The sequence below is a fragment of the Ciona robusta genome, chromosome 9 (genome assembly GCF_009617815.1).
Source record: "Ciona robusta chromosome 9, ASM961781v2".
Lineage (NCBI taxonomy): Eukaryota > Metazoa > Chordata > Ascidiacea > Phlebobranchia > Cionidae > Ciona > Ciona robusta.
Window position 1 is genome coordinate 913283 of NC_143243.1, and position 22408 is coordinate 935690.

General features: G+C 36.4%; 2 protein-coding genes and 1 long non-coding RNA gene across 3 annotated transcripts; 2 read left to right on the forward strand and 1 right to left on the reverse strand.

Annotated features, from left to right (window-relative positions):
* Nucleotides 1-462: 462 nt before the first annotated feature.
* Nucleotides 463-8194, forward strand: LOC149730580 (organic cation transporter protein-like). Its single transcript, XM_089885662.1, has 14 exons — nucleotides 463-1779; nucleotides 2073-2186; nucleotides 2794-2923; nucleotides 3204-3307; nucleotides 4266-4420; nucleotides 4706-4830; nucleotides 5201-5305; nucleotides 5361-5444; nucleotides 5574-5671; nucleotides 5920-6002; nucleotides 6378-6527; nucleotides 6966-7074; nucleotides 7359-7607; nucleotides 7960-8194. The coding sequence occupies exons 1-14, from the start codon at nucleotides 1634-1636 to the stop codon at nucleotides 8024-8026; spliced, it is 1719 nt and encodes a 572-aa protein (XP_089741788.1). The 5' UTR covers nucleotides 463-1633; the 3' UTR covers nucleotides 8027-8194.
* A 424-nt stretch (nucleotides 8195-8618) lies between these two features.
* Nucleotides 8619-17943, reverse strand: LOC149730581 (serine/threonine-protein phosphatase 1 regulatory subunit 10-like). Its single transcript, XM_089885623.1, has 14 exons — nucleotides 17316-17943; nucleotides 16780-16883; nucleotides 16320-16500; nucleotides 15942-16035; nucleotides 15637-15711; nucleotides 15172-15297; nucleotides 14759-14884; nucleotides 14307-14456; nucleotides 13785-13958; nucleotides 11345-11501; nucleotides 10841-10985; nucleotides 10348-10504; nucleotides 9751-10104; nucleotides 8619-9431 (listed from the first exon to the last, which is right to left on the reverse strand). The coding sequence occupies exons 1-14, from the start codon at nucleotides 17325-17327 to the stop codon at nucleotides 9385-9387; spliced, it is 1902 nt and encodes a 633-aa protein (XP_089741749.1). The 5' UTR covers nucleotides 17328-17943; the 3' UTR covers nucleotides 8619-9384.
* Nucleotides 17944-18309: 366 nt separating this feature from the next.
* Nucleotides 18310-20799, forward strand: LOC149730582 (uncharacterized). The gene is made up of 2 exons (XR_016385746.1): nucleotides 18310-18444; nucleotides 18591-20799. It is a non-coding gene; the product is annotated as an uncharacterized LOC149730582 (long non-coding RNA).
* The last annotated feature ends 1609 nt before the right edge of the window (nucleotides 20800-22408 follow it).

A 22408-nucleotide genomic window follows, 5' to 3' on the forward strand; every position in this document is an offset into this window, starting at 1 on the left:
TTTATTAAAATAAACCTTAGCAATACTCCCCCGCTATCTGTTACTACGAATGTAACTTTGTGAATTATAGTTCTTCTTGCATTGTCTATCTTTTTTTCGCTGACAATAAATCTAGACCAGAGTCATACCAGCAGCCTACGCTTTGCTCTGACAATCCATGAGTGACCACTGGGCTAAAACAACAAGTGTCTTACCCAAGGACACAAACGCTCTTGGTCGCAGGGCAGCATTAAACACGGTTTCCAATAGCTTGAAGGTGAGTCAAAAGTGAAAACTGGGCAGAGACAACTTTAGTTTATTATTCGACCAATGGCACATACCCACAATGGTAGAAGCATCGAACGTAGTATCCAATAGTTTAGAGGTGAGCTCCAAAACACTTGGACACGGCGCCGTAGGTGAACCAGTTTTATGCTCTGCTTTTAGCAAGGACACTGCTGTTTGCTAACTGAAGGACTCTTGAAACTTTACGTTTCAAAACAGACGCGGTCTTTTTTAATTTAACACAATAGCAGTTTTTTACCCTACAACACGTGGAGCGTGTTGGGCAAAAATCAAAGCTTTTCCAGATGCTGTGTGAGTTTGGAACTTATTTGGATGTACTTACAGAACAGATAGGCAGTGAATTAGTTCCCGATTTCTGCACAACGTAGTAGATTTTTAATGCAACACAAAGGGCTTTTGTAGTAAATTGGACAAGAACAAGTTTAAATGTCAGTCTACATGACCGAGCGAAGTTGCTGCTTTACCGCATCTGCAACAAGCTATATAGTGGGGGAAGAAAACTCTCTTTGCCATATATGGAGCATCTTGCCCCAACATATAAGAACATTCTGATGTGTTATACAAACAATCCATTTATGTATACGTCGCATATACAAATTATCCTAATAGATATAAACGCCCACCAATGAACCATGTATAATACGTCGCATATACAAACGACCCAGCATATACGTCATATTTACGAACGACTCGCATACGTCACTTTGCTGCAGCCCGCCCCCCCTGAGACCCAGCAGTGACCTTATACCAGCTTTGTTAGCATAGCATGCAGGTTAAGTAGATGCTGTTCGTGCTAAAGTAAACCTATGATAACACGCCACAAAATAACTTAATCATTAACCTGATATCTACACGTTGGCAATTGCGGGTATTTTATTGTCAGTAAGTCGAGAACGCAGTTAAATTGACAGCTATGTAGCCTTTGTTTGGTAGTTACATAAGGTTGCATTGTATTTTAGTGTAGTGCAATGCATTTTAAAAAGAATGTTGTAGGTTTTGAGTTGTATTTTCCGGTTAATATCGCAACCATGCACTAAAAGTATTGTAGTTTTTACCCGTAGCTTGTTTTAATTACTCCAATATTTGCTGCGTTAATTAATTTGATTATTGTTATCGTATTCGAGTATATAAATGGAACTTATATATATCTAACGTCGTGTTTTTTGTAATGTTCCCCAGTTAATGTTGGCAGTGGAAGTGTTTTTATGATTTGTGTTAAATACATTACAATTGCACCAAAGTAGAATACATATTATGGGCTAACGGTGTCCATCTACCCCACAATAATGTGTTTTATATATTAACCAGGCATTATATAAATTGATAGGGAATTAGCTTAGGTTTAAAAATGATTGACTTTGACATCATATTGAAACATATTGGGGGTTTGGGAAGATTTCAAATCATCTTAATTTTCCTGGTTGGTTATTACAGTATACCAGCTGGGATTAACTCGTTGGCGCCGGTATTCATAAACTACACACCAGCTTTTAGGTAATTTGAAAATCATCGCGTGACAGACCAAAGTTATAACACAGGTGTATTGATTCGCACCTCGTGCCCGCTTACGAATTACCACGTATATGTAAATTTGTGGTGATTGTTTTATGTAGGGCTACTTTTTAGACAACCCATCAGTGACCATTGGGTTGGAGCAATGTACCGTTATCCGTTACCGTTATGCCTTGTGTAACAGCTTTGAGTGATGAACCCGCTATCCTTGTAAGCGATCAGACAACCGTGCTATAACAGCGCTGGTATCTACAATGTATTACATTAAACTACAGGTGTTCCGTTCCACAATTCGATACCAACCCATATTATACAAACCTTACTGAAAACGAAATATTGAACCTGACGACTCCTTTGGATAAGAATGGAAAATACGACACTTGTTACAGGCAACGAAATGAACGTTTTTTCCATTCCTCGTTTTGTGTAACTTTGCGTAACTTTGCGTAACTTTGCGTAACTTTGCGTAACTTTGCGTAACTTTGTGTAACTTTGTGTCGGTTATCTTATCGGCAAAGGTTACCAAAATTTATGTATTACTATGTCTTAAAAATGAATAATTTGATTTCCTGTGTTCTGCCTGCTTTTCATCCTACTTTGTAAGTCACTGTGGATTCTACACGTATTAATATAGTGGGGTGGGGGAAGATGGGACACCTTTAGTACAAAATATATAAATGCCCTGGTCGTGTTTTAAACAATTAACAACGGGCTGTGAAAGTCGCGAGGACAAGGTTTTATAATTCCTTGAATGTTCTTTGTTTACTACCAAAATGTACGAGAAAATCGAATGAAAAGGTGTCCCATCTTCCCCCATCCTACTATACCTAAACAGACCTTTAAATATTGGAACTGTGGTAAAAGCTAGTCGCGATCACTTGAAATATACTCTTCTGTCACTTACACCAAATTATAGACGTCAGAATGGAAGCCAACTATTCCACAAATTAAAACAATATGTCTCTGCTTTATAAACGCGTGCTTCATATATCGTAGATACGACTACAACGCAAGTTACTGCATGGAGGGAAGTCTCGACTGTGTGAATAAATCTGCTGCTAAGATCCCATGCGACCAAGGTTACCATTATGATAGATCTATCTTCCCTGAAACTGTAATCACTGAGGTATAAAATCGCACTATATTCAATTCTAACAGCTATAGTATAGGGTGGGGAAATGCGGGACACATTTTCATTCCATTTTCTCGTCTCATTTGGTAGTAAACAAAAACATTCGAAGAATTATAAAACCGTATCTTCACGACTCCCATAAATCGTTGTCATTTGTTTAAAACGCGATCAGAATATTTTGTATATTATGTGCTAAAGGTGTTCCATCTTCCCTCACCCTACTATATAACCACCACTTGCAAGGATAAATGTAATCTTTTAACTTACTTCCCAGTTTGACCTCGTATGCGACAACAAGTATCTTGATGCGCTTGCTACTTCGCTTTATATGATCGGTGTTTTGCTGGGATCGCTTATATTTGGAAATATTTCAGACAGGTGAGAAATTGAAAGATTTTAACATTGTGTATTTTTAAATCCAGTCGACATGAGATGACTGGCTGCACCAGATGCGTTCGCTTAGTTTTCAAACACCTCGTGATTTATGTCCAGTTTCAACACGTTTAATGCATGGCGTTTCAAACATACGGCGTTTCAAGAATGGATAAAAATTATTTTCGCGTGGCGGGGCAATGCCGTCGTTTGTCGTTACAAAATAGGCATAAACAAAAGCATTCTAAGCCACACATGTAGAATTCCAAACAAGGTACAGAAATAACGTTTCTCTTCATCAGTTGAATATAAGCAAAGTCAACCTAATTCAACCACACCTGACCACATACTGATCAAATAGACTGTCCTGTTACACCACCACAAAATTAAATCAAACATAATCAGAGTCAATTATACCTCTTGTAATTAAACACGGCAAAACAAATATTTTCCTGATTAAAATTAATGTTTAATTGAACGCAACGGTCGGGTAAACAGTCGTGTGTTTATAATAGCTGAATCAGCGAACCGGCAAATACACAATATCTGCATCGTCATGCAAGAAAATATTTTTGAAAAGATCCAAACGATTGGAGAATGCGGAATTAAGCTAAACACCCGTTAAGTTATATATATAGTAGGGTGGGGGAAGATGGGACACTTTTTCAATCTATTTTCTCCTCTAATTTGGTAGTAAACAAACATTCAACGATTTTTTTTATAAAACTTTATCCTCACGACTCCCATTGGCCGTTGTCAATTTTTTAAAACACGCTCAGGATATTTGGTTATTTGTGTCAAAGGTGTCCCATCTTTCCCTACCCTATTATATATATGGTAACTCGTAAGCGGGCACAAGATATATGAAACAAAACATCCGTGTTATAACGACTGTTTGTTACCCCGCGAAGATAAACAAGTTACACATTCATTGACTTTTAAACCAATTATTTTTTCTCCCTAGATTCGGTCGCAAGATAACTATGATAGTAACTTCCGTTCTTTGCTTTGCTGGACTACTTGGTTGCGCCTTCGTTCACAACTTTACTTTATTCGTTGTTTCACGAGTTTTCGTTGCTTTTTTCGGCTTCGGGACATTTATCAGTAACTTTGTGTACTGTGAGTATTTAATGCATATAATAGCTTGGTTTTTAAAAAATGACTTAGTGGATACAGTTATAGTGGCATATTGTGGATTTACGTACATTTTAAAAATATACCAGCACCCGCAAAATGGATGATTCTATGTTGCCGCTTTCCCACAAGGTAAAACCTTGAAATTGCCGTTTAGCATAAATACCCTGCTTGCTCTTATAAAACACTTATGTTTCTACCTAATACTTAACACCTTCTGTATAGAGTACTCATAGAAACAACTTTATGCTTAATTTCACAACGTTTCAGTGCTTGAAATCACAAGTAACAAATGGCGAACACTACTCGGTGTGAGTTTCCAACTTGGGTTCGCAATTGGGTACATGATATTATCAGGTGTTGCTTATCAATGGAGTAATTGGCATGATATGGAGGTTCGTATGTTGGGTGAATGCAACGGTCACGCAATTGGGTTAAACGGCCACGTCTATATTGAAGGAGATTTTATTCATTTGAATGAATGGTAACGCGTTTGGGTGAAGTAAACACATCTTTTAATCGAGTTGTGGTTAAGAAACATTTTGTTCGTAAGACCGGTATATGTAAGTGGGGTATGCACACTATGATACACACTGCGTAAATCATGCAGACTGGTGCAGTAGAGAGATATAAATGCCATATCGACTATTCATTTCCCGTTAGCCCACATTAACGTGTATATAGTTTGACCGTCGTATCTAAGAGACAAAATGAGAAGACCATTGCTTGTCACTTAAAAACTTATGCCGTTCTTTTTGCTTCCAGATAGCAATGTCCATCGTTAGCGTTCCTTACGCTTTATTTCTCTTCTTTATTCCGGAATCTCCGAGGTGGCTTTTCTCTAACGGGAGGGAAGAAGAAGCTAAGAAGGTAATTCCCCTTAACAGCGAACCGGGGAGTAAATAATTTCCTCCTTTATATACAGATTACACGACGGTTTGCTAAATACAACAAAGTAACTCTGGATGAACCAGATATCTGGAACGAAGCCGACACCGATACGTCACAGGTTAGTGACGTCACTCGTGACGTAATTAGTGATAACAAGTGTAAGCACTATGATTTCAGTATGCACCCATAAGAGACTTAGGCTTTCATTCATATATTTATAATTGAGAGTGATATGTTGCATTTACAGAAATCCGCAAACGAGACAGCAAAGGCCACTTATTCTTCAATTGATCTGTTCAGAACACCAGCCATACGATGGGTGACGTTCAAACTTATATTAAGCTGGTAAGTACTCATGTTATATAGTGTACCATGAATTATAACATATAGTAGGGTGGGGAAGATGGGACACCTTTCATTCTATTTTCTCTTCTCATTTGGAAATAAACAAAGAACATTTAAAGAATTATTAAATCGTATCCTCACGACTCCCATAGACCCTTGTTAATTGTTTAAAACGCGATCAGGATATTGGGATTTAAAGTGGCAAAGGTGTTCCATCTTACCCCGCCCTACTATAGATTATTACCTAGGTTCGTGAACAGTATGGTGTACTATGGGATATCTTTGAACGCAGGAGCTTTGGCTGGAGACATCTTCGTAAACAACGCACTAAGTATGAAGTTTAAACCTAAGTTATAAAATATATTTTAAACCTTTTTGAAACGAACAAGTTTAAACCTATACAGGGGGTGGGGGAAGATAGGACACCTTTTTATTTTATTTTCTTATCCCATTTAATAGTAAACAAAGAACATCAAAAGTATTATCAAACCGTATCCTCACGACTCCTATATACCGTTGTTAATTGTTTAAAACACGATCAGGATATTTGGATAATATGTGCTAAAGGTGTCCCATCTTCCCCCACCCTAATATGCAAGCACATAGGATTTCTTGTTGCCTATAGCGGGAAAACTTTGTTTAAATTTCAAATGGCTTGCCTCACCGACGCCACAAAGGAATAACCGAGCTGTTTGTTTCATCATAGACGGCGTGATGGAGATAGCAGCTTATGTGATCGTGATTGCTTTCATGGATATCACGGGAAGAAGGTTCATGTTGACCGCCATGTTGGTTTTGGCATCAGCTTCACTTATATGCAGCACTATTGTGAACGAATATGCATACGAGGATCAAGGTAATACACGAGATATATACACTTGTATAGGCTTACATGTGTTTATATGAATCTACATGTAACTCATTCTTCCTCGAGTGGCGGGGCAACGATATTCGTTACAACACGGGTGTTTTGTTTCATACACCTTATATAGTGCTCGCTTACGAATTATGAATGTAGCTTTGTGGGTGACAACCATAACCCTTTGGTGTTTACTGAGTTGGAGCAATGACCGTTTATAAACGTATATACACATGTCCGCAATAGTAGCAGCATCGAGATTCGAACCCTATATCCTCTTGATATATAAGAAGTGGGTGCCCAATACACTGTACCATGTTATACCTCGATAGTAACATGAGGTGCGTGCAGCCACTGTGAACAGTGTTACAATTCCACCCCGTTTAACCGCCACGTTCCAGAAATATATCTTAAACTCGGTATATTACATCACAGGTCTCATTACCTTGGGAGTAGTTTTTGCATTCGCCGCTAAAGTTGGGATTTCTGGTTCATACGCTGTGGTCTATAATTTCACCTCTGAACTTTACCCTACTGTAGTCAGGTAAGCGTCGGTCTAATACAACACCTTTTATCGTCCCATTTTACCCCAACCTGATATATAGTAGGGTGGGGGAGATGGGACACCTTTTCATTATATTTTCTCGTCCTATTTAGGAGTAAACAAAAAACATTCAAAGAATTATAAAACTGTATCCTCACGACCCCCATTGACCCTTGTTAATTGTTTAAAACACGATCAGGACATTTAAATAATATGTGCTAAAAGTGTCCCATCTCCCCCACCCCACTTTATAAGCAAATTGTATATTTCTAATGCACAAACAGAACAAACGGGGTCGGAGTTGGATCCACCTTCGCCAGGTTCGGTAGCATCCTTGCTCCGTTCATTCTTGCGCTACAAGCATATCTAAAATGGCTCCCTAATGTTATATTCGGTGTGGCTGCCGCAGCTGCTGCCCTGTTATCTTATACGCTACCTGAAACCAAAGGAATAGATATGATGGAAACAATTGAAGAGGCGGAGAGGTTTTACAATGGAAAAACAATAAAGAATCAACTTGTTTTAACGGAAAAGTAAGAACTATACGACTAGAACAAAAACTTGCTTTGGGAGATGTTTAAATAAAAACAACATGTCCCGGTTATAAAATATTGTGTTTCTTCAAACATCCAAAGTAAATCGGGGTTTGGTGACCAAGCGCTTGCATTGAAAGGGACATCGATTCCAATGCTACTAGGCGTGTAGGTGTCGTTGGGCAAGACACTTAACTGACATTTCCTCAACCTAGTGGTCACTAATGGGTTGTAGCACCTTGAGTTTCGGGTCAACTCTGGCCTAAATATCAGGTCCCATGGCGTGATACGCTGTATAGGACCTCGCCCAAGCAGAACGGATAGAATAAGTTGGTGATGTATTTCTTCACAGGAACGACGTGGGGTACGAATATACGAACGGCCAGTTTGACCACAAAGAGTCAATTGCGAAACTTTAGATATCTGGGTGAAGTCTTTCGGGAAGAAGTAAACAAGAAGCAAACCCAAAAAACAGCCATTTTAATTTTTTTATCAAGAATCGTCGTTTATCTGATATACACTAACTACATATATATGATTTGTAATACTCGTTAAATTGACATTAAAATGTACTGAACGTTCTCCAATGCTGTCTCAAATCATATCCTATTGGAATACGGTTTGCAACAATACAGTAAAATCATCACCCACCAGTCTTACATGTGTTGAAAAACGATTACTGGTCAAACTACATGCGATGCAACGCAAGGAAACTTTGGCAACGTGCTAAATTAGAAGGAGAGAAAATGGATATAGGTTTGTAGATTGCAAAGTGTCGGCCATACTGCGCAAATTAAATATAAGCTGTGTCCAACGATTGATGTTTCTACAATTGCGGACAAGTTTGTATTCATTGATGGCTAGAATACACTGCTAAATTTCAGTGGTCGCTTATTTATTTTCGTAGTGACTTAGTGGGCCTTCTGGCTGCCGTTTCTCCACCACACGAGAAAAAAATATTTACAGAAAAATACTTTTAAGTAAACACTCACTAACAGAGATTTCGTGATCCCATCTTGAAAAGAAAATTTTTATTTCAGGTACATGAAAAATACAAGAACAAAACTCGCTTTTAGTTTTCCAATGACGTCATTAGCATAACAGTTTTCTTTTCTTAATGACGTCATATCCACAAAAGTTGCATCACATTGTAGAATTATTCGCAACAAATTGATGAAAGGAAATAAATGACAATATAAACAACAAATGTCTTCCGCAAACAAAGGGTACTGGGATCAAGGACCACACTCGCACTCCAATCACTGTAAAGGCTTCTGTAGTAGTTCGCATATTATGAAACCACCTCTTGATCATTAGTAATAAGTTTCCCCACAAAACTTATTTCAAAGAATGACTATATACGTCACAGTCGTCAAGTAATCGAGCAGTAAATACCCCATCGATTACCACACATATTGACGACATACCGAATTTCAAACTGCTTTTTCAGGCGATTAATTAACATTCACCATTAACTTCCTTACGTGCCCATTCCTGTTCCTGGGCTAGGGACTTCCCCTTTAAACCCTCGTCCAAACACACTTGTGTTAAATTTAAAATTTTGATTTCTTCACCTTCGGCAGTGAGCAGCACAATAAATACGCGTCATATGACACACAAGCGATAATATGACGTCACAGTGAGAAAAGAAACGATATTGAACGAAGAGAATCTTGATTTGCAACGAAACCAACTTAGGCACTTGACGCTTTGCTGTCATCTTGTGGTTGGAACAACTTCCACATGAGAGCGATAGAGAGCAAAAACAATAGACCAATCACCGACGATATCGACCACGGTCGCCTTGCCAACGACCTCTGAACTCTGTGTGGATATAAAGTGAATATTAATAGAACGTCAACATAAAAGAAGAATATTGCAATCTCTGGCAACGTGGTTTAGTAGTTAAAGCTAGATGGATTCTCAAGACTTGTTGTTGCTATTATTGGAGGTGCTGTATGTTTTCTGAGAGTGGCTATTGCTTAAACCAAAGGGTCACTGATAGGTTGTTTAAAGTTTACATCCAAAACAATCACCCACAAAGTTACATACATGATAAAGTGGGCATGAGTTACTCATAAAAAAAGATACATGCATCCATCATATGACCATGATAACTAGGTTTATTATTATGATAACTTACCGCCACGACGAGGGGGTCCGTTGTTCCAAGGTTGCCGATGCCTCCATTGTTCATTGGGACCAAACTGGCCTTGGAAGGGACCATTAGATCCGGGACCCATCCTGGGACCCATTGGCCTCGGAGGACCCGACCAGTCCATTGAGTAATGTTCATTATTGTTCATAATATTAGGTGGGGGCACATTGGGTGGTGGCATCCCAGGCGGGGGCATCATGGGATAGAACCCATTCATCATGTTAGGGGGAGGATACATCATGTTGGGTTCAATACCATTGTTTATTGGAGGAGGATATTGTGTGTTCTGCTGGTTGTCGTCTTGTGCTTTACCAGTGTTGCCATTTGAACCGTTGTTTGCTGAAAACAGTGTTACCAGTTTAAACTTTTATAAACGAAAATTTTAATTTTTTTATTATTTTTTTAAAGTGTAAAAAGTTTTGCCAACGAATGATGCCAAAAAAAGTGTTTTACACTCAAAGCTGTTTTATAATAGAAGTGTTTTGAAATAAATCCGTCTGGGAAAAATTCGAGGAATACTGACATAGCCTACCCATTTAGAATAGATATAGAATATATTACAGTAATAAAATATAGACCAACCTGTAGCAGTTTGGAGTATTTCCCTAAGTTTGTCTTTAATATCTGGAGCATTGGTATCAGTATTCCCCATCACACTGTTCAACATATTCTTCAATACAACACTATCTCCTGTTACTGGGGACGGTGATCGTGAGGGGGTGGGACCTGGGTCGTTCGGCTGGGAGGAAAATATGTGGTTGAATATGCTGTATTTATAACAGGGGCTGCGGAAAGGTAGGTGTGCCTGTATTTAACATTAATTATGGATTGTCTATAACTAGATTGTGCCATAAAGATGTGCTTGTTTTTAGTAAGATAACATTAGGTTTAAAGCTTGCCGCTGCTGCTCAAGAGCGTTTACTGCAGTTTGGTAAACAAAATACTGCAGTTTGGTAAACAAAATAACAACTAATTCGAAGTTATTTTTAATATCAAAGGGGCAATGATGTTCCTATAAGCCATGAACCATAAAATGTAGAAAAACCATGTTCTTAGCCATATAAACAAGACTTACATCATCAATAGGGATAACTTTAGGAGGAACCATCTCGTAAGGTTCAGGGTCAGGTTCGGCAGGTGAATCGGGCACCATCTCGATAGAGAGGAAGATTTCCTGGAGGACAGTTTTCTCTCGTTCTTTCTGGATGTCTTTCTCAATACTGGGGGTGGGGAACAGTGTTATTATTATCAGCAGTGCCTTTACATGGGTATCTTATTTAGGAGACTTGGGCAAATTGAAAATATATTTCTTAGAACATTTTTTTTATTGCAAAGTATTTGTCAATTTCACCTGCACGTTTAAACAACCAAACAGCTCTGGCTTATTCAGACAAGTAAATTGTATAATGGGAATAATGGGAAGTAAAAGAACTAATATGGTTTAGTCAGACAAGTAAATTGTTTGTAATCAGTAAAACAGCAAGCCATTTTAAACAGACCCATTACATGTTTGTTTAATATTGTGTTTGGCCAGTTATTCAGCTAGGTGGCCAGGATAATACACATCACAACCAAGTACCTGTTACTTCCAGGTTCCACCAGCGATGCTGGCAAGTCGATAAGTTGTGGTTTCTTCCAACTATTGTCGCCTTTATGGTGGAAGTCGCCCAACTTCTCTCGCTCCGACATTCGGTCGCGTTGCATCGCGTCTTTGAAGTTTTGTGACGTCACATTCACTGCGGAACACATGACCCGGTTAGATTTGTGTGTATGACGTAATATTGAAAAGAAATCGCTATTCTAGAACACGGTAGAGGTTATATCGCGGTGGTGGGTGGTGGAATTGAAATAAATAAAATACCTTACCAAATATTTACCAGTAATACTGTTACGTCACTAAAATGACGTCATCAGAATGAGACAATATCAAAAGTTCTGGTTTTTGAAAGAAATAACTATGTGACGTCACGATAACACCATTAAACAAAAACATGTACGTAAAAGAAGTTTTAAAGAGGTAGCCTGAAGCATTTTGATATGGCCTTGTTTGGTATTTATAGTAAAGAATTGTGCAAGTTTTATTCTGAAACCAGTTGCTTAAATCGTGTTGGTAAGAGGTTATGAGCTCACAATGTAGGGCGACCGGCTCGTATTACGTCACAATACAATGTTCATTGCAACAATGGGAAGAGAATTCGAGAAAAAGGGTGAAAGGGCGTTGTTTGAAGAGAAAGAGTGCAGGGTTGGAAAATAACGATAATCGCACACGCACAACACTCGATATAAGCTTTCGTATGTATACGGATACTGGAGTAAGTGATCTAACTGCTTCTGAATCTGTCAACTGCTTCCGCAGGTTCAGGCAACAGTCTAACTATAACATATGGGCAGTTGCTGCATCAATTAAGCTTGCTATTTTTGGCACATAATAAAACAGAACACCTGCATTAGAACAACGGTAGTTGCCACGCCACGGGAGAATAAATTAGTTACATTCATTTAACTTTTAAGATTCTAAACTCGTGAACCAGACGTTTTGTGTGTTGGTACATGTGTTTTAAACTAAGGTGCACCGAAGCTAGTTTTACATATAAACTTCTCGCCGTATAAAAATATGTTGTATCATGACCAAATTGATTCACGCCGTGCGTTCGAAAAGAAAACGGTTGATTTAAAACTGAGAATAAACATTACTAATGAAGTCGTTAAATTGTGTACATGAAATATATCCATATTAGAACATTAAAACAGCAATGAGGAGAAACTGTTACATGCGTAAAGAAAAATGAGATCATTGTGTGGCATACGCTACGTTCGTAACTTAACTGAGCGAATCAGAAACAAAGGGAAAAGAAGTATGAAAAGACAAAGAATTGTTTTATATATGCAGCAAAATATATAACGTGTGTACATTCTAGATTTATACCTATATGAGTGGTATTACTCTAACGGTATGGGTAAAGCATTTCATTGCACTCGGGCCGTGCCTAAAACTGTCTTGCGAATGGGAAACTGTGTGTAACCAGCCATCAACTTCGTATTAAAATGTATACGAAACAAGTTGGGCGTAAAAACCATATACTGTATGGTGTTTTATTACTCTGTGAAAAGACTTCGTGTTAGCCAACTGTGCACCAGTTGTTTTGCTGTTGCTGCAAAGTTCGGGAGATCAAACTAAGCGTAGTAATTTAGCCTTCTCATTAGTTATACAAATTCTTAATCGTAAAATTCAATGTCTCGGCACGATTCAAATTAGACTTCACACCAAAAGTCGGTCCGTCAAGGAGCCAACGATAGCCAGATTTTATATGGGTAAGGTTCCACGGCAGGCAGGCACCGAGAAAGCTTAACCTTATCGAATCAGCGACACGAAATCTTGAACTGTTTTTCTTCCATTTTTTTACAATCTTCCATAAAACACAACGTTTTATAACGTTCGCCGTAGATTTTTTTGTTTCGTCGGTATCATAGTAGTTTTGTTTGAAATATCAAAGTTATTTATTTAACCAATTGAATCACTCGTTTAACTCACGTGATACACATCAACCAATAGAAGCTGACTACTTATCTAAACAAGAACCATCTCTTGAAAAACTCTTGATCTGGAATCACTGCTTCTCGGCAACACTGTAGGTTTATTTGCACGCATGTCACGGCGGCGGATTGCACGCAAACACACGTACAAAACATTTCAAACATAACAAAATATCAGTACAAAGTTAAGACGCCATCTTGAATCCGACAGCATCGTCAGACGACCTGAAAACTCTCAAAAAAACGTTAACTGACATAATATTCGTGACGCCACTGTCCGTGACGTAATTCCTTCTGACGTCAGTAACAGAGACCACAAATCTAAGACACTGACTTTGTTAGTTAAAAAACATCTCAATGACGTCATTACCTATGACGTCACCAACGTACGACGTCGTAACCACCACCGCGAAATAACCTTACCTGGGTAAACCTAAAGAGTAAAAAGGAAAAAAAGAGAAACGCGAGAAGAACAGTGCGGCCACCTCTCTCTCCTTCTTCGCACTCGAAGTATCGGATCGTCTCCAACCTCGAGTCATCCATCCATCGAACACTCTTCATTGGTTTGCCCCACTTGTTCATACGGGGCTTGCTGGGGGTGGGTGAGGGAACGGGAGATGGGGTTCGGTCGTGGTCCATTGGTTCACCAAAGTCAGCAGCTGGGGGGAGGGGGGAATTAGATTTGATTGTTGTCGCCATATTTCGTTAGTATTTTTTGGTTGTTGCCATAATTTCTACCACCTTAATGATTAGAATTGTATATGCTATTGCTGACGCCATACTATAATCCTAATAGATATATTCTGAAAGTTTACTTCTAACTAGAAGACCTAATTAGAAGACCGAAGTGCCTGCATATATCTTAGTAAACACTATTAAGTTTTTAGACAAACAATCAGAACTAAAGTATTGCATTTACTACATTAATCAATGAGTTTTGACAACTATGATTGTATGAGTGTAACTGTATTTAAGCATATTTTGTTAAAAAATCATAACAATCTTACCTTCTCCTGACACCGACATTGTATGAGAAGGGCTGTGTTTATCATTTGAAGAATTTGTTTTCGGGGACTTTGTTGGCCTCCTTTTAACTGGGCGTTTAACAACAGTGGGTACAGAGTTCAAGGCATCCATAAAACCAGCTGATATTGTTACTATAGTAGATTGAAAGGGATTTTTATGAATGATATTAATGTTAATTAAAACTTTAATGGCAGAGCCAGCCATTGTGTTTATTCACATATTGTAAATTCAGTGCTTTGGATATAGACTACGACTGTATGAGCTTCATCATCTTAAATTCAATTATAAAATGACAATGTACAAAAATTTATAAATTAAAAGTTTGAAAATGTAATGTCTGTCAACATTTCCTAATAATATCAAACAGTTACACAGCATAAAATCTCCCACAAGCACTCTTATGTTATAGTTGAATGATAAACAAGATTCTCACTTTTCTTTTGATGCTTAGGATCAGTTTTAAATTTTTTATCCGGTACGTTATCATCATTCTCGATACTTGATCGCTTGTTGTTGATTTTCTTTGGCTGACTTTTCTTCATCTCAGGTTCTTCAAGACCTAACCCATTGTTGTGTTAGAAAGGTAGCAGTGACATCATAATATAATTTTTTTGCAAAATATTAAAAATTAAAAAACAAATATTTAAAAAAATTTTTTTTTTGAAAAAATCCAATTGAAAACAAATCTCTAGTAACCTACGCGTTGTCTACTATTTTATTTTTGTATGTTACGTACTTCGTAACCCCTAATCCTGGTTTTAACAAATAAATTATAACTTCCTCAAAAAACCTCAGCCCAACTTTTATATAAGCAAAAATGCATGAAATGTAAAAGTGAGACTTTACCAGTTCTCCTTATCTTTGCAAATGAAGGAGCTCGAACTACGGGAACTTTTTTGTCTTCCTTTTTCTCTTTCTTTGGAATTTTATCCAATTTTGGTTTTACTTTGGTTTCTTTTTTAGGTTTGGAGTCTGTCAAAAGCAAATACATCAATTTGTAAATTGTGAGCTACAGCAAGTCGGACTTGAAACACACAAAGCTTGAAAGATAATAATCTGGTGAGATGGGATATGGTACCACCCTGGATGTTGGGTTTAATGGGCAACCTGGCCTGAATACTTGGGTGTTGGCGTTGCAGTAATAAGCCAACTCTGGCCTAAAACACAATTCTTATGACTTGCCTCACAGTACATGCTATACATAATTTTTATATATTTAGATTTTTTACCTTGCATATACAGAATTGAAAACATAGCCTGCTTTTATAATTCAAATTAACAACACATCTCATAGAAACAATATAAACTTACTTGAAGGATTGGCTGATGCGTTTCGAATGATATTCAACCACGTTGACATCAGGTTGGCAGCTGTGGATTTCACTTCTGGAATATTACATTAAAGGTGGATTGTTAGGTCACAATGCAGTAATATTATGGTATAAAAAAGTTAAATTAATTAATGAAAACCTAACAATGTTACCTATGTGGTTAACAATAAACACGCACAGAGCTTTAAAAACATAACTGCAAGGTTTACAAACATTCAGAGAAATTATACTTCTCAAAATCAAAATTTGTAAAGAAATTAAACTTGGTTAATTCATGTTACTTACTGGTGCAGGTAGCGGATTTAGAAAGTGACTTCACGATCTTTGGCGTGTTGTTTTGCTTTAAATGATCAATTCTTAAAGGGAGTCTTTGCAACAACTGGAAATATTAACAATTTTTAAAATTTGTGTCACGAATCGAATAAGCGTTCAAGAAATAACAATTTTTATTTCTTTTCTGTTATATATATTACAATTTTTTTTAATTAATAAAATGAAAGGTATAAATTGGTGTGACCTGATTTTAGTTAAAACTATTTTAATAAGCTTTACTAAGTAAATGTCTGCATGTTTCAGTAGCCATACCACATATCAGACTTTCTTCATTCCATGGTATTATATATCTATGCTATGACAGCATAAAAATTAAACGAGAGATCTTACCTTCATAACTTCAAGTATAAGAGCCATATTCTCTGATGACTTAGCGTCTGCCAGCCACGCATTCATCACAGACCAACCACCATAAGCAAGGAATTGCTCAAGAACCTCGGTCGATTCAGTAACGCGTAGAATGTTCAGGTAGACACACCGACTTACCAGCTTTGTTGCATCTTTCATTAATCTGGGCAAAAATTGGCGTTATATATGACTGAATGAATTTGGTCACAGAACGAAGATCGTTTTACAAAAGGAGAATAACGAGAGTGGATTAATGATTGTATGTTAATATTAAAGGCTGGTGCCAAGCTGTTTATTGAATCTAAATTACCAAACCCATGTAAGACACAAAAAGGAAAATAGAGAAAAAATGAGAATATGTGCTAACAATATAAGTTTTTTTTTTAGTTTTTTTTTAAATTCATATCAGGATTGTAGCGCTTTCTTGGTAAATCAAACTCACTTGACAATATTTTGCATTTCCTCTCCACCAATAACAGCACCAGTGACATCCAGCATTGGAGACAAGGCTTTGAGGAGGGTAAGAGGGTCTACAGGTTGCCCCATCTGTATAGAACATGTAATGTTAAGTAAAGGGACTACTTGTATCGAGCTATTACTGTCAGTAACAGAGCTTGCTGTAGGCTTCAGCATATTACCCATAAATGAACGTATGTAATTATTTTACGCTGTGTGACAGAGTAATTAGTTGTTATAACGAGAGTGTTCTATTGCAAACACCTTGTGACCGATTACGAGTTTGGTTACGATGTATGTAACTTTCTGGGTGATTAGATATGTCATTTATAGAGAAAAGTGTTCTCAATCCAAATATTCAATAGAACTTCCCATAAACACTAGCCAAGAAAATTGTGATGAAAGATAGGGGTATACAAGATTTAAAAACCACAGAAAAATCAAGTATTAAAGAGAAAAAACAAAGAATAATACACACTTACAAAAGAAACAATAAATAAAAGGAAGTAAAAGTTATCTCACCTTAACATACATGGGCTTAAGCACTTTCTTTACAGGTTATAACACTTTCAGTGATAAATCTAACACCTAATATATATCTACAATCTGTAACAACAGAACAACTTCTGTTAAACTTGGAATAAAACTTTGTTTAGAGAAATTAGCATTTACAAATGATCTACCAACAAAACTACCGCAAAGTTTACAGTGAAGTAACTATAAATGCTGATTAGTATTAACTTGCATGTTACACTTAACTCTTTGTTGTAGTTTATATAACTGTTCAATATAGTTTCCGAACTGAGCTATGTGTACCACTTGTTATGCATAAGGCTTTTCATGTGGTATACAAAAGCAACTCAAAGATTTATTGGATTTCAAACAAACAGACATAAATTAAACCTTGAATTTTTGTGCTACTGTACAATATTTTACGCAGGTGAGGCCATACAGCATGGCACACCATAGTAACAGGAATTTAAGCCAGAGTTGGCCTTTTATCCCTGCACCCAGGGTACTACCACATGAACCACACCAGTTGGTAAAGCATATCGCTTTTCTGAAGGTGGGGGACAAAGGCTTTAATGGTAATAGATAGATCTTCCCTTGACAGCACAGCCAAAGTATAGATAATCCAGTCTACCGTTTATATATGCTGGACATACACCAATATATTGAAAAAATGTCTCATTTTTTGCACCACTTTATCGATCAAAAATAAATGGTACAAAAGAATGAAAAAAAGTAGGCAGATACAAGTAGAGAGAGCGAGCCAAGTAACTCTGCGTTATGCTTATATTAAGACTGATTGAATTCATGTCAGGGGACCAAGCCATGGTCTCATTACCCCATTTTGTCACCACATATGTAATTAACCGATAAGCTAATTAATTTATTAAATTTACAGAAATTAGAGAGTTAATTCCCAGATACTACTTCTACATAACCTTAAACTAAAGTGGGTCATTGGGGGTGTAAATGATCAGATTTGGTGAGGTTATCCACTTTAAATTTAGGACAAGGTATAAAATAAGAATTTAAGAGGTTAATGTTAAGTTTTATTAGTAAGATGTTAGGAGGGCATTTATTGTTTTGCTTCTTTGTCATAATTTGACATTTATCATTGAGTTGACATTGGACTTTCTTCAAGGTTTAACTTCTATAACTCTATTGTCAATACACAACATTAGTGGTAATCATGATGATTATTTGTTTGTCATTGATAAAAAATATTAGTTAGTTCATTCAAGATAGTGGAGTACAGTCAGTGAAAATATACTTGGGTTATTCCATAAGGTTTTGTAGCATGGGATGCTAAGGGACCCAAGCATTGAGCAGCATTGGCCCAATAGCTTAAGCTCAACACCCATGAAGCTTCAACCGTTTAGTGACCACTATGTTAGTGTAATGTATTTTAAGGTGTCTTGTTCTAGTAGACATAAGCGATACGCCTTTCAGTGTTAAGCATTAAACCAGTTATAATTACGATGCAAGCGCCTAACCACTTTAATTCACAGCACCAAATGTGCTGGGGCAATACAATTTAAAGTATTGCTTTAATCAAGTGTCGATTATTATAAGTGTACGAGTTTTCTGCTCTGACCACACGATGTCAATAGCATGTTTCATAATAATGTAGATCTTTTTGTATTCATGTTTTTATGACCTAAAAGGAAAAAAACGTTTACCATTATTAATGTAAAAATAACAGATTTAAAGCTTAAAATGCACAAATATTAGAATGCAAAGTAATGAAAACAATCGTACATGTAACTGCATTGTAAACAGTGAATTTTGTGTTAAAACAGTAACACGATATTTAATTTAAGTACATGGTCACCTCACATTACGATGACGTCACACTTATGACGACGCGATGTTACGTCACAGATTCTCCGCAAAAAACTTCGGATTTTCAGATTGCTCAGAAATCTCCAACGATCACCAAAAGAAACCACCTTGTGAATTTTACTTGTATTTTTCCTGAAAATCCTTCTTATAATAGCCGAGTGTGAACTCCCATCAATCGCATGCAGAAAACAGGCAAAATCGTATAGCGGCAAAGCAGACGCTTCTCTTGCTTGCTTGTAAGAGAAAGTAGATCAGACGGATGGTGACGTCACCTAGCTCGCGGCCCTTCTTCGTTTTGCCTTCTTCTCAAAAGTCGCGTTACAACGCAGGGTGCAGAAATAGCAGCTGGTAACGCTACGGTGCAAAGATTATCTGCCAACCAGGCAGAATAAACAACGTTCCTTTGGTGATAACGTATTGATGACTAGCCCCGAAACGCAGTTGAGTAAACAACATTGTAACTTATCGCTGATACAGTGATACATCTGGCTCGAAACAAAGGCGTCAAACGACGATACTGGCACCCGAATTAATGATAAAAAAAGCCATCCACCATTTCCGCTGACAGAAAACACAGACCAGAGCAACCATCTAAAACCACCATACGTGTGGAGTAAAATAAATAAATCATTTATTCCAAAAAATACCTGGTCTTCCAAATCACTCCACTTTAACAAACTGTATTTCAGAAATCATTGTCTTAAGTCCGTCCGTTATTTCTAGGTTGTTTAGAGAACCAATCGGTTCCACTACTCTTAATAATAAATTGTTCATCACAGCTGTATTTTCAATTAAATGCATTCCACTTAAGAGTTACGCCACAACTAATCACCATAGGATCTTGCCATTTGATATTAACGTAGCTATTATTGACTGCTTTAAACTGTTAGAACTTGCATATTATCACAATGTTGTCAAGTATGTGTATAACACTTTGTTAGATTGCAAGATACATATGATTTATGTTCTTAAATTTTCAATAAGAATTATGTTTAAATTTTCAGAGACGACATTCTATAAATGTAAATTGAACTTCATTTCACTAATGCAGACTCAGGACGAATGAGTTTGATTAATCATTGCGACCAACTGTTGTCTTCATTGTATAAATTGTTTCACACCTGAAAAAGACAATTGATTTAATCCATGTACTCATATCTTTCCTGTACGTAAAACAAAAAATATTTTCACACAGTCAAATACATAGAAAAAAGGGCACCATGAGGTGTTCGAAATAGAAAACCCACGCTATAAGCACTGTCGCTGCCCTGCCTCACGAGGATAAATAAGCTATGTTTATTCATTTAAAGCTTCAGGGTTAGAGCATTAAACAAACTAGTTTATGTGAATGAAACATTTTCAGTTTTATGAAGAGGACTTTATGCCAACAATGCCAAGTATACATTTAGGCTTTCTAAAATACTTTTGAAACTTTAACCAGCAAATCTGCCATTGCATTAACGATTTTTTTGGACTTACAATAGTGTTTAATTTGTTTTGGAAATAATTCTTAATAAGTAATGAAGTTTTATGGAATATTTACACCACTGTAGGCAATTTGAGCTTTTGCCTTTGTAATTTTTAAACATTCAATGCTACAATCTGCAAAGAAACATAAGCTATATAGTTATACTGTTTTAAATATTGCATTTACTTAAAAAACATTTTTCTAAAAGAATTTTGGATAAAACATGGCCCATGGGTTCAGTGGTAATCTTGTAACTGTTAACAGCGTCAGCGTGTAAAGGTATTGTATTTGCCAACAAATTTAATTTTCTGTTTATGGTTTTCAGGAAAAGCAAGACACAACAATTAATTTTAGTGGCAAATTTACACCAAGAAAACATGAAAAATCCCATTACTGTTATCTGGTTTGCAATGTTTGACACAAAAAACACAATATTACAACTTACAAGACTAAATCAAATATGTAAAGCTAGCACAAAGATTAATGTATATAAAGTGGAGAATTGAACAAAAAGGAAATAGAAATTTTTTGAACAGTACTTAATCATAAAAAACCTCTATTTGAATACTCAAAACTAAAGGGGTTCGCATTTCTATAACAGTTTTAGATATTTCAGTCTACCCATGATAGAATCATTAAACCAAAGAGGTAATTGAAATATAGGTTCCAGAAAAAAAAAAATTTTTATTGAAGCCTGCATCATTTGTAATAAGAAAACAAAGTAATTTCTACATACAAGTATTGAACATGCAGTTGAAATAGCTTTGTATGTTTGATAAAAGGCCAATAAAAAGAAAAGTTACGCTCATAACCAGCATTAGGCTACAGAGCAAGTCTTTTAATATTACAACATATTCTTCCCAAACAAAAAGTTACTTTTTTATATATATATATATAAGATTACCACTTTTTACAAAATCTTTTTTATATAAGATTACAGCTTTTTACAAAATCTTTTTATATAAGATTACCGCTTTTTACATATAACCCACTGAGGAATTACACAAAAACATAATATTAAATGTTTCAATAGGAATTTGCATTATAAACACTCAAAATGATACAACTGGACATAAAACATTTTCAGTTACAAATAATAGGTAACCAACCTCCAAAAAAGTACCTATAAAAGTATATTGTTAAGTAATATATATAATAAAAGCAGATATTTTGGTAATCTTCAACGGAGGCTTCAAGAACACAATATTGAACAGTTACACACTTAACAACAAAGTAACCTATTTAAACATTGGAATGACATTTTATATGCAACCTTATTAAAACAAAGCAAAACTTACCTTGGGCAAGATCATGCAGCAGTTTTGATCTCCCATCTTTTGAGAACCGCTGTCACATTGCAATCAAGTGGGAAAATCCATCACAATCCGGTTTTACGTTCACATATTTTAAAAATCATGGAATCTAATTTGCTATACCACTGTAATAAAGTACCAGGAGCAGTATTATAGAATGTTGGCATACACAATATTAAACGGATGATTATTTAGTGAAAATACGTGTTTGGCAAACTACCAGACTTGAAATTAAATTTTACACCTACATTCGGTAGCTTATGTTGGCTTTGAATGTTATACTAGATAAACTAAATATGGAATACAGGGAAACTTAAGTAACCTAATGTGAGCGAAACTTACACGTTTTTTTTTCGAAAGGCATATAACACACAAAATATAAACTATATAAAACAAGGAGACAAAATATACAGTTTATTAGCATCGTTTCAATTTATTAACGCAAACACAATTCAATATTAGAATCAAATATAGTTTACAGA

What these genes read in the sequence shown, in the direction of transcription:
- LOC149730581 (XM_089885623.1), bottom strand. An exon ending in AAGTTATCCCTATTGATGAT is followed by an intron (nt 10,505 to 10,840) that starts GTAAGTCTTGTT and finishes TTTTCCTCCCAG; the next exon opens with CCGAACGACCCAGGTCCCAC. An exon ending in AATACTCCAAACTGCTACAG is followed by an intron (nt 10,105 to 10,347) that starts GTTGGTCTATAT and finishes CACTGTTTTCAG; the next exon opens with CAAACAACGGTTCAAATGGC.
- LOC149730580 (XM_089885662.1), top strand. Translation starts at nt 1,634, where the DNA reads ATGATTGACTTTGACATCATATTGAAACATATTGGGGGTTTGGGAAGA. An exon ending in AAATACGACACTTGTTACAG is followed by an intron (nt 2,187 to 2,793) that starts GCAACGAAATGA and finishes CATATATCGTAG; the next exon opens with ATACGACTACAACGCAAGTT. An exon ending in CTGAAACTGTAATCACTGAG is followed by an intron (nt 2,924 to 3,203) that starts GTATAAAATCGC and finishes CTTACTTCCCAG; the next exon opens with TTTGACCTCGTATGCGACAA.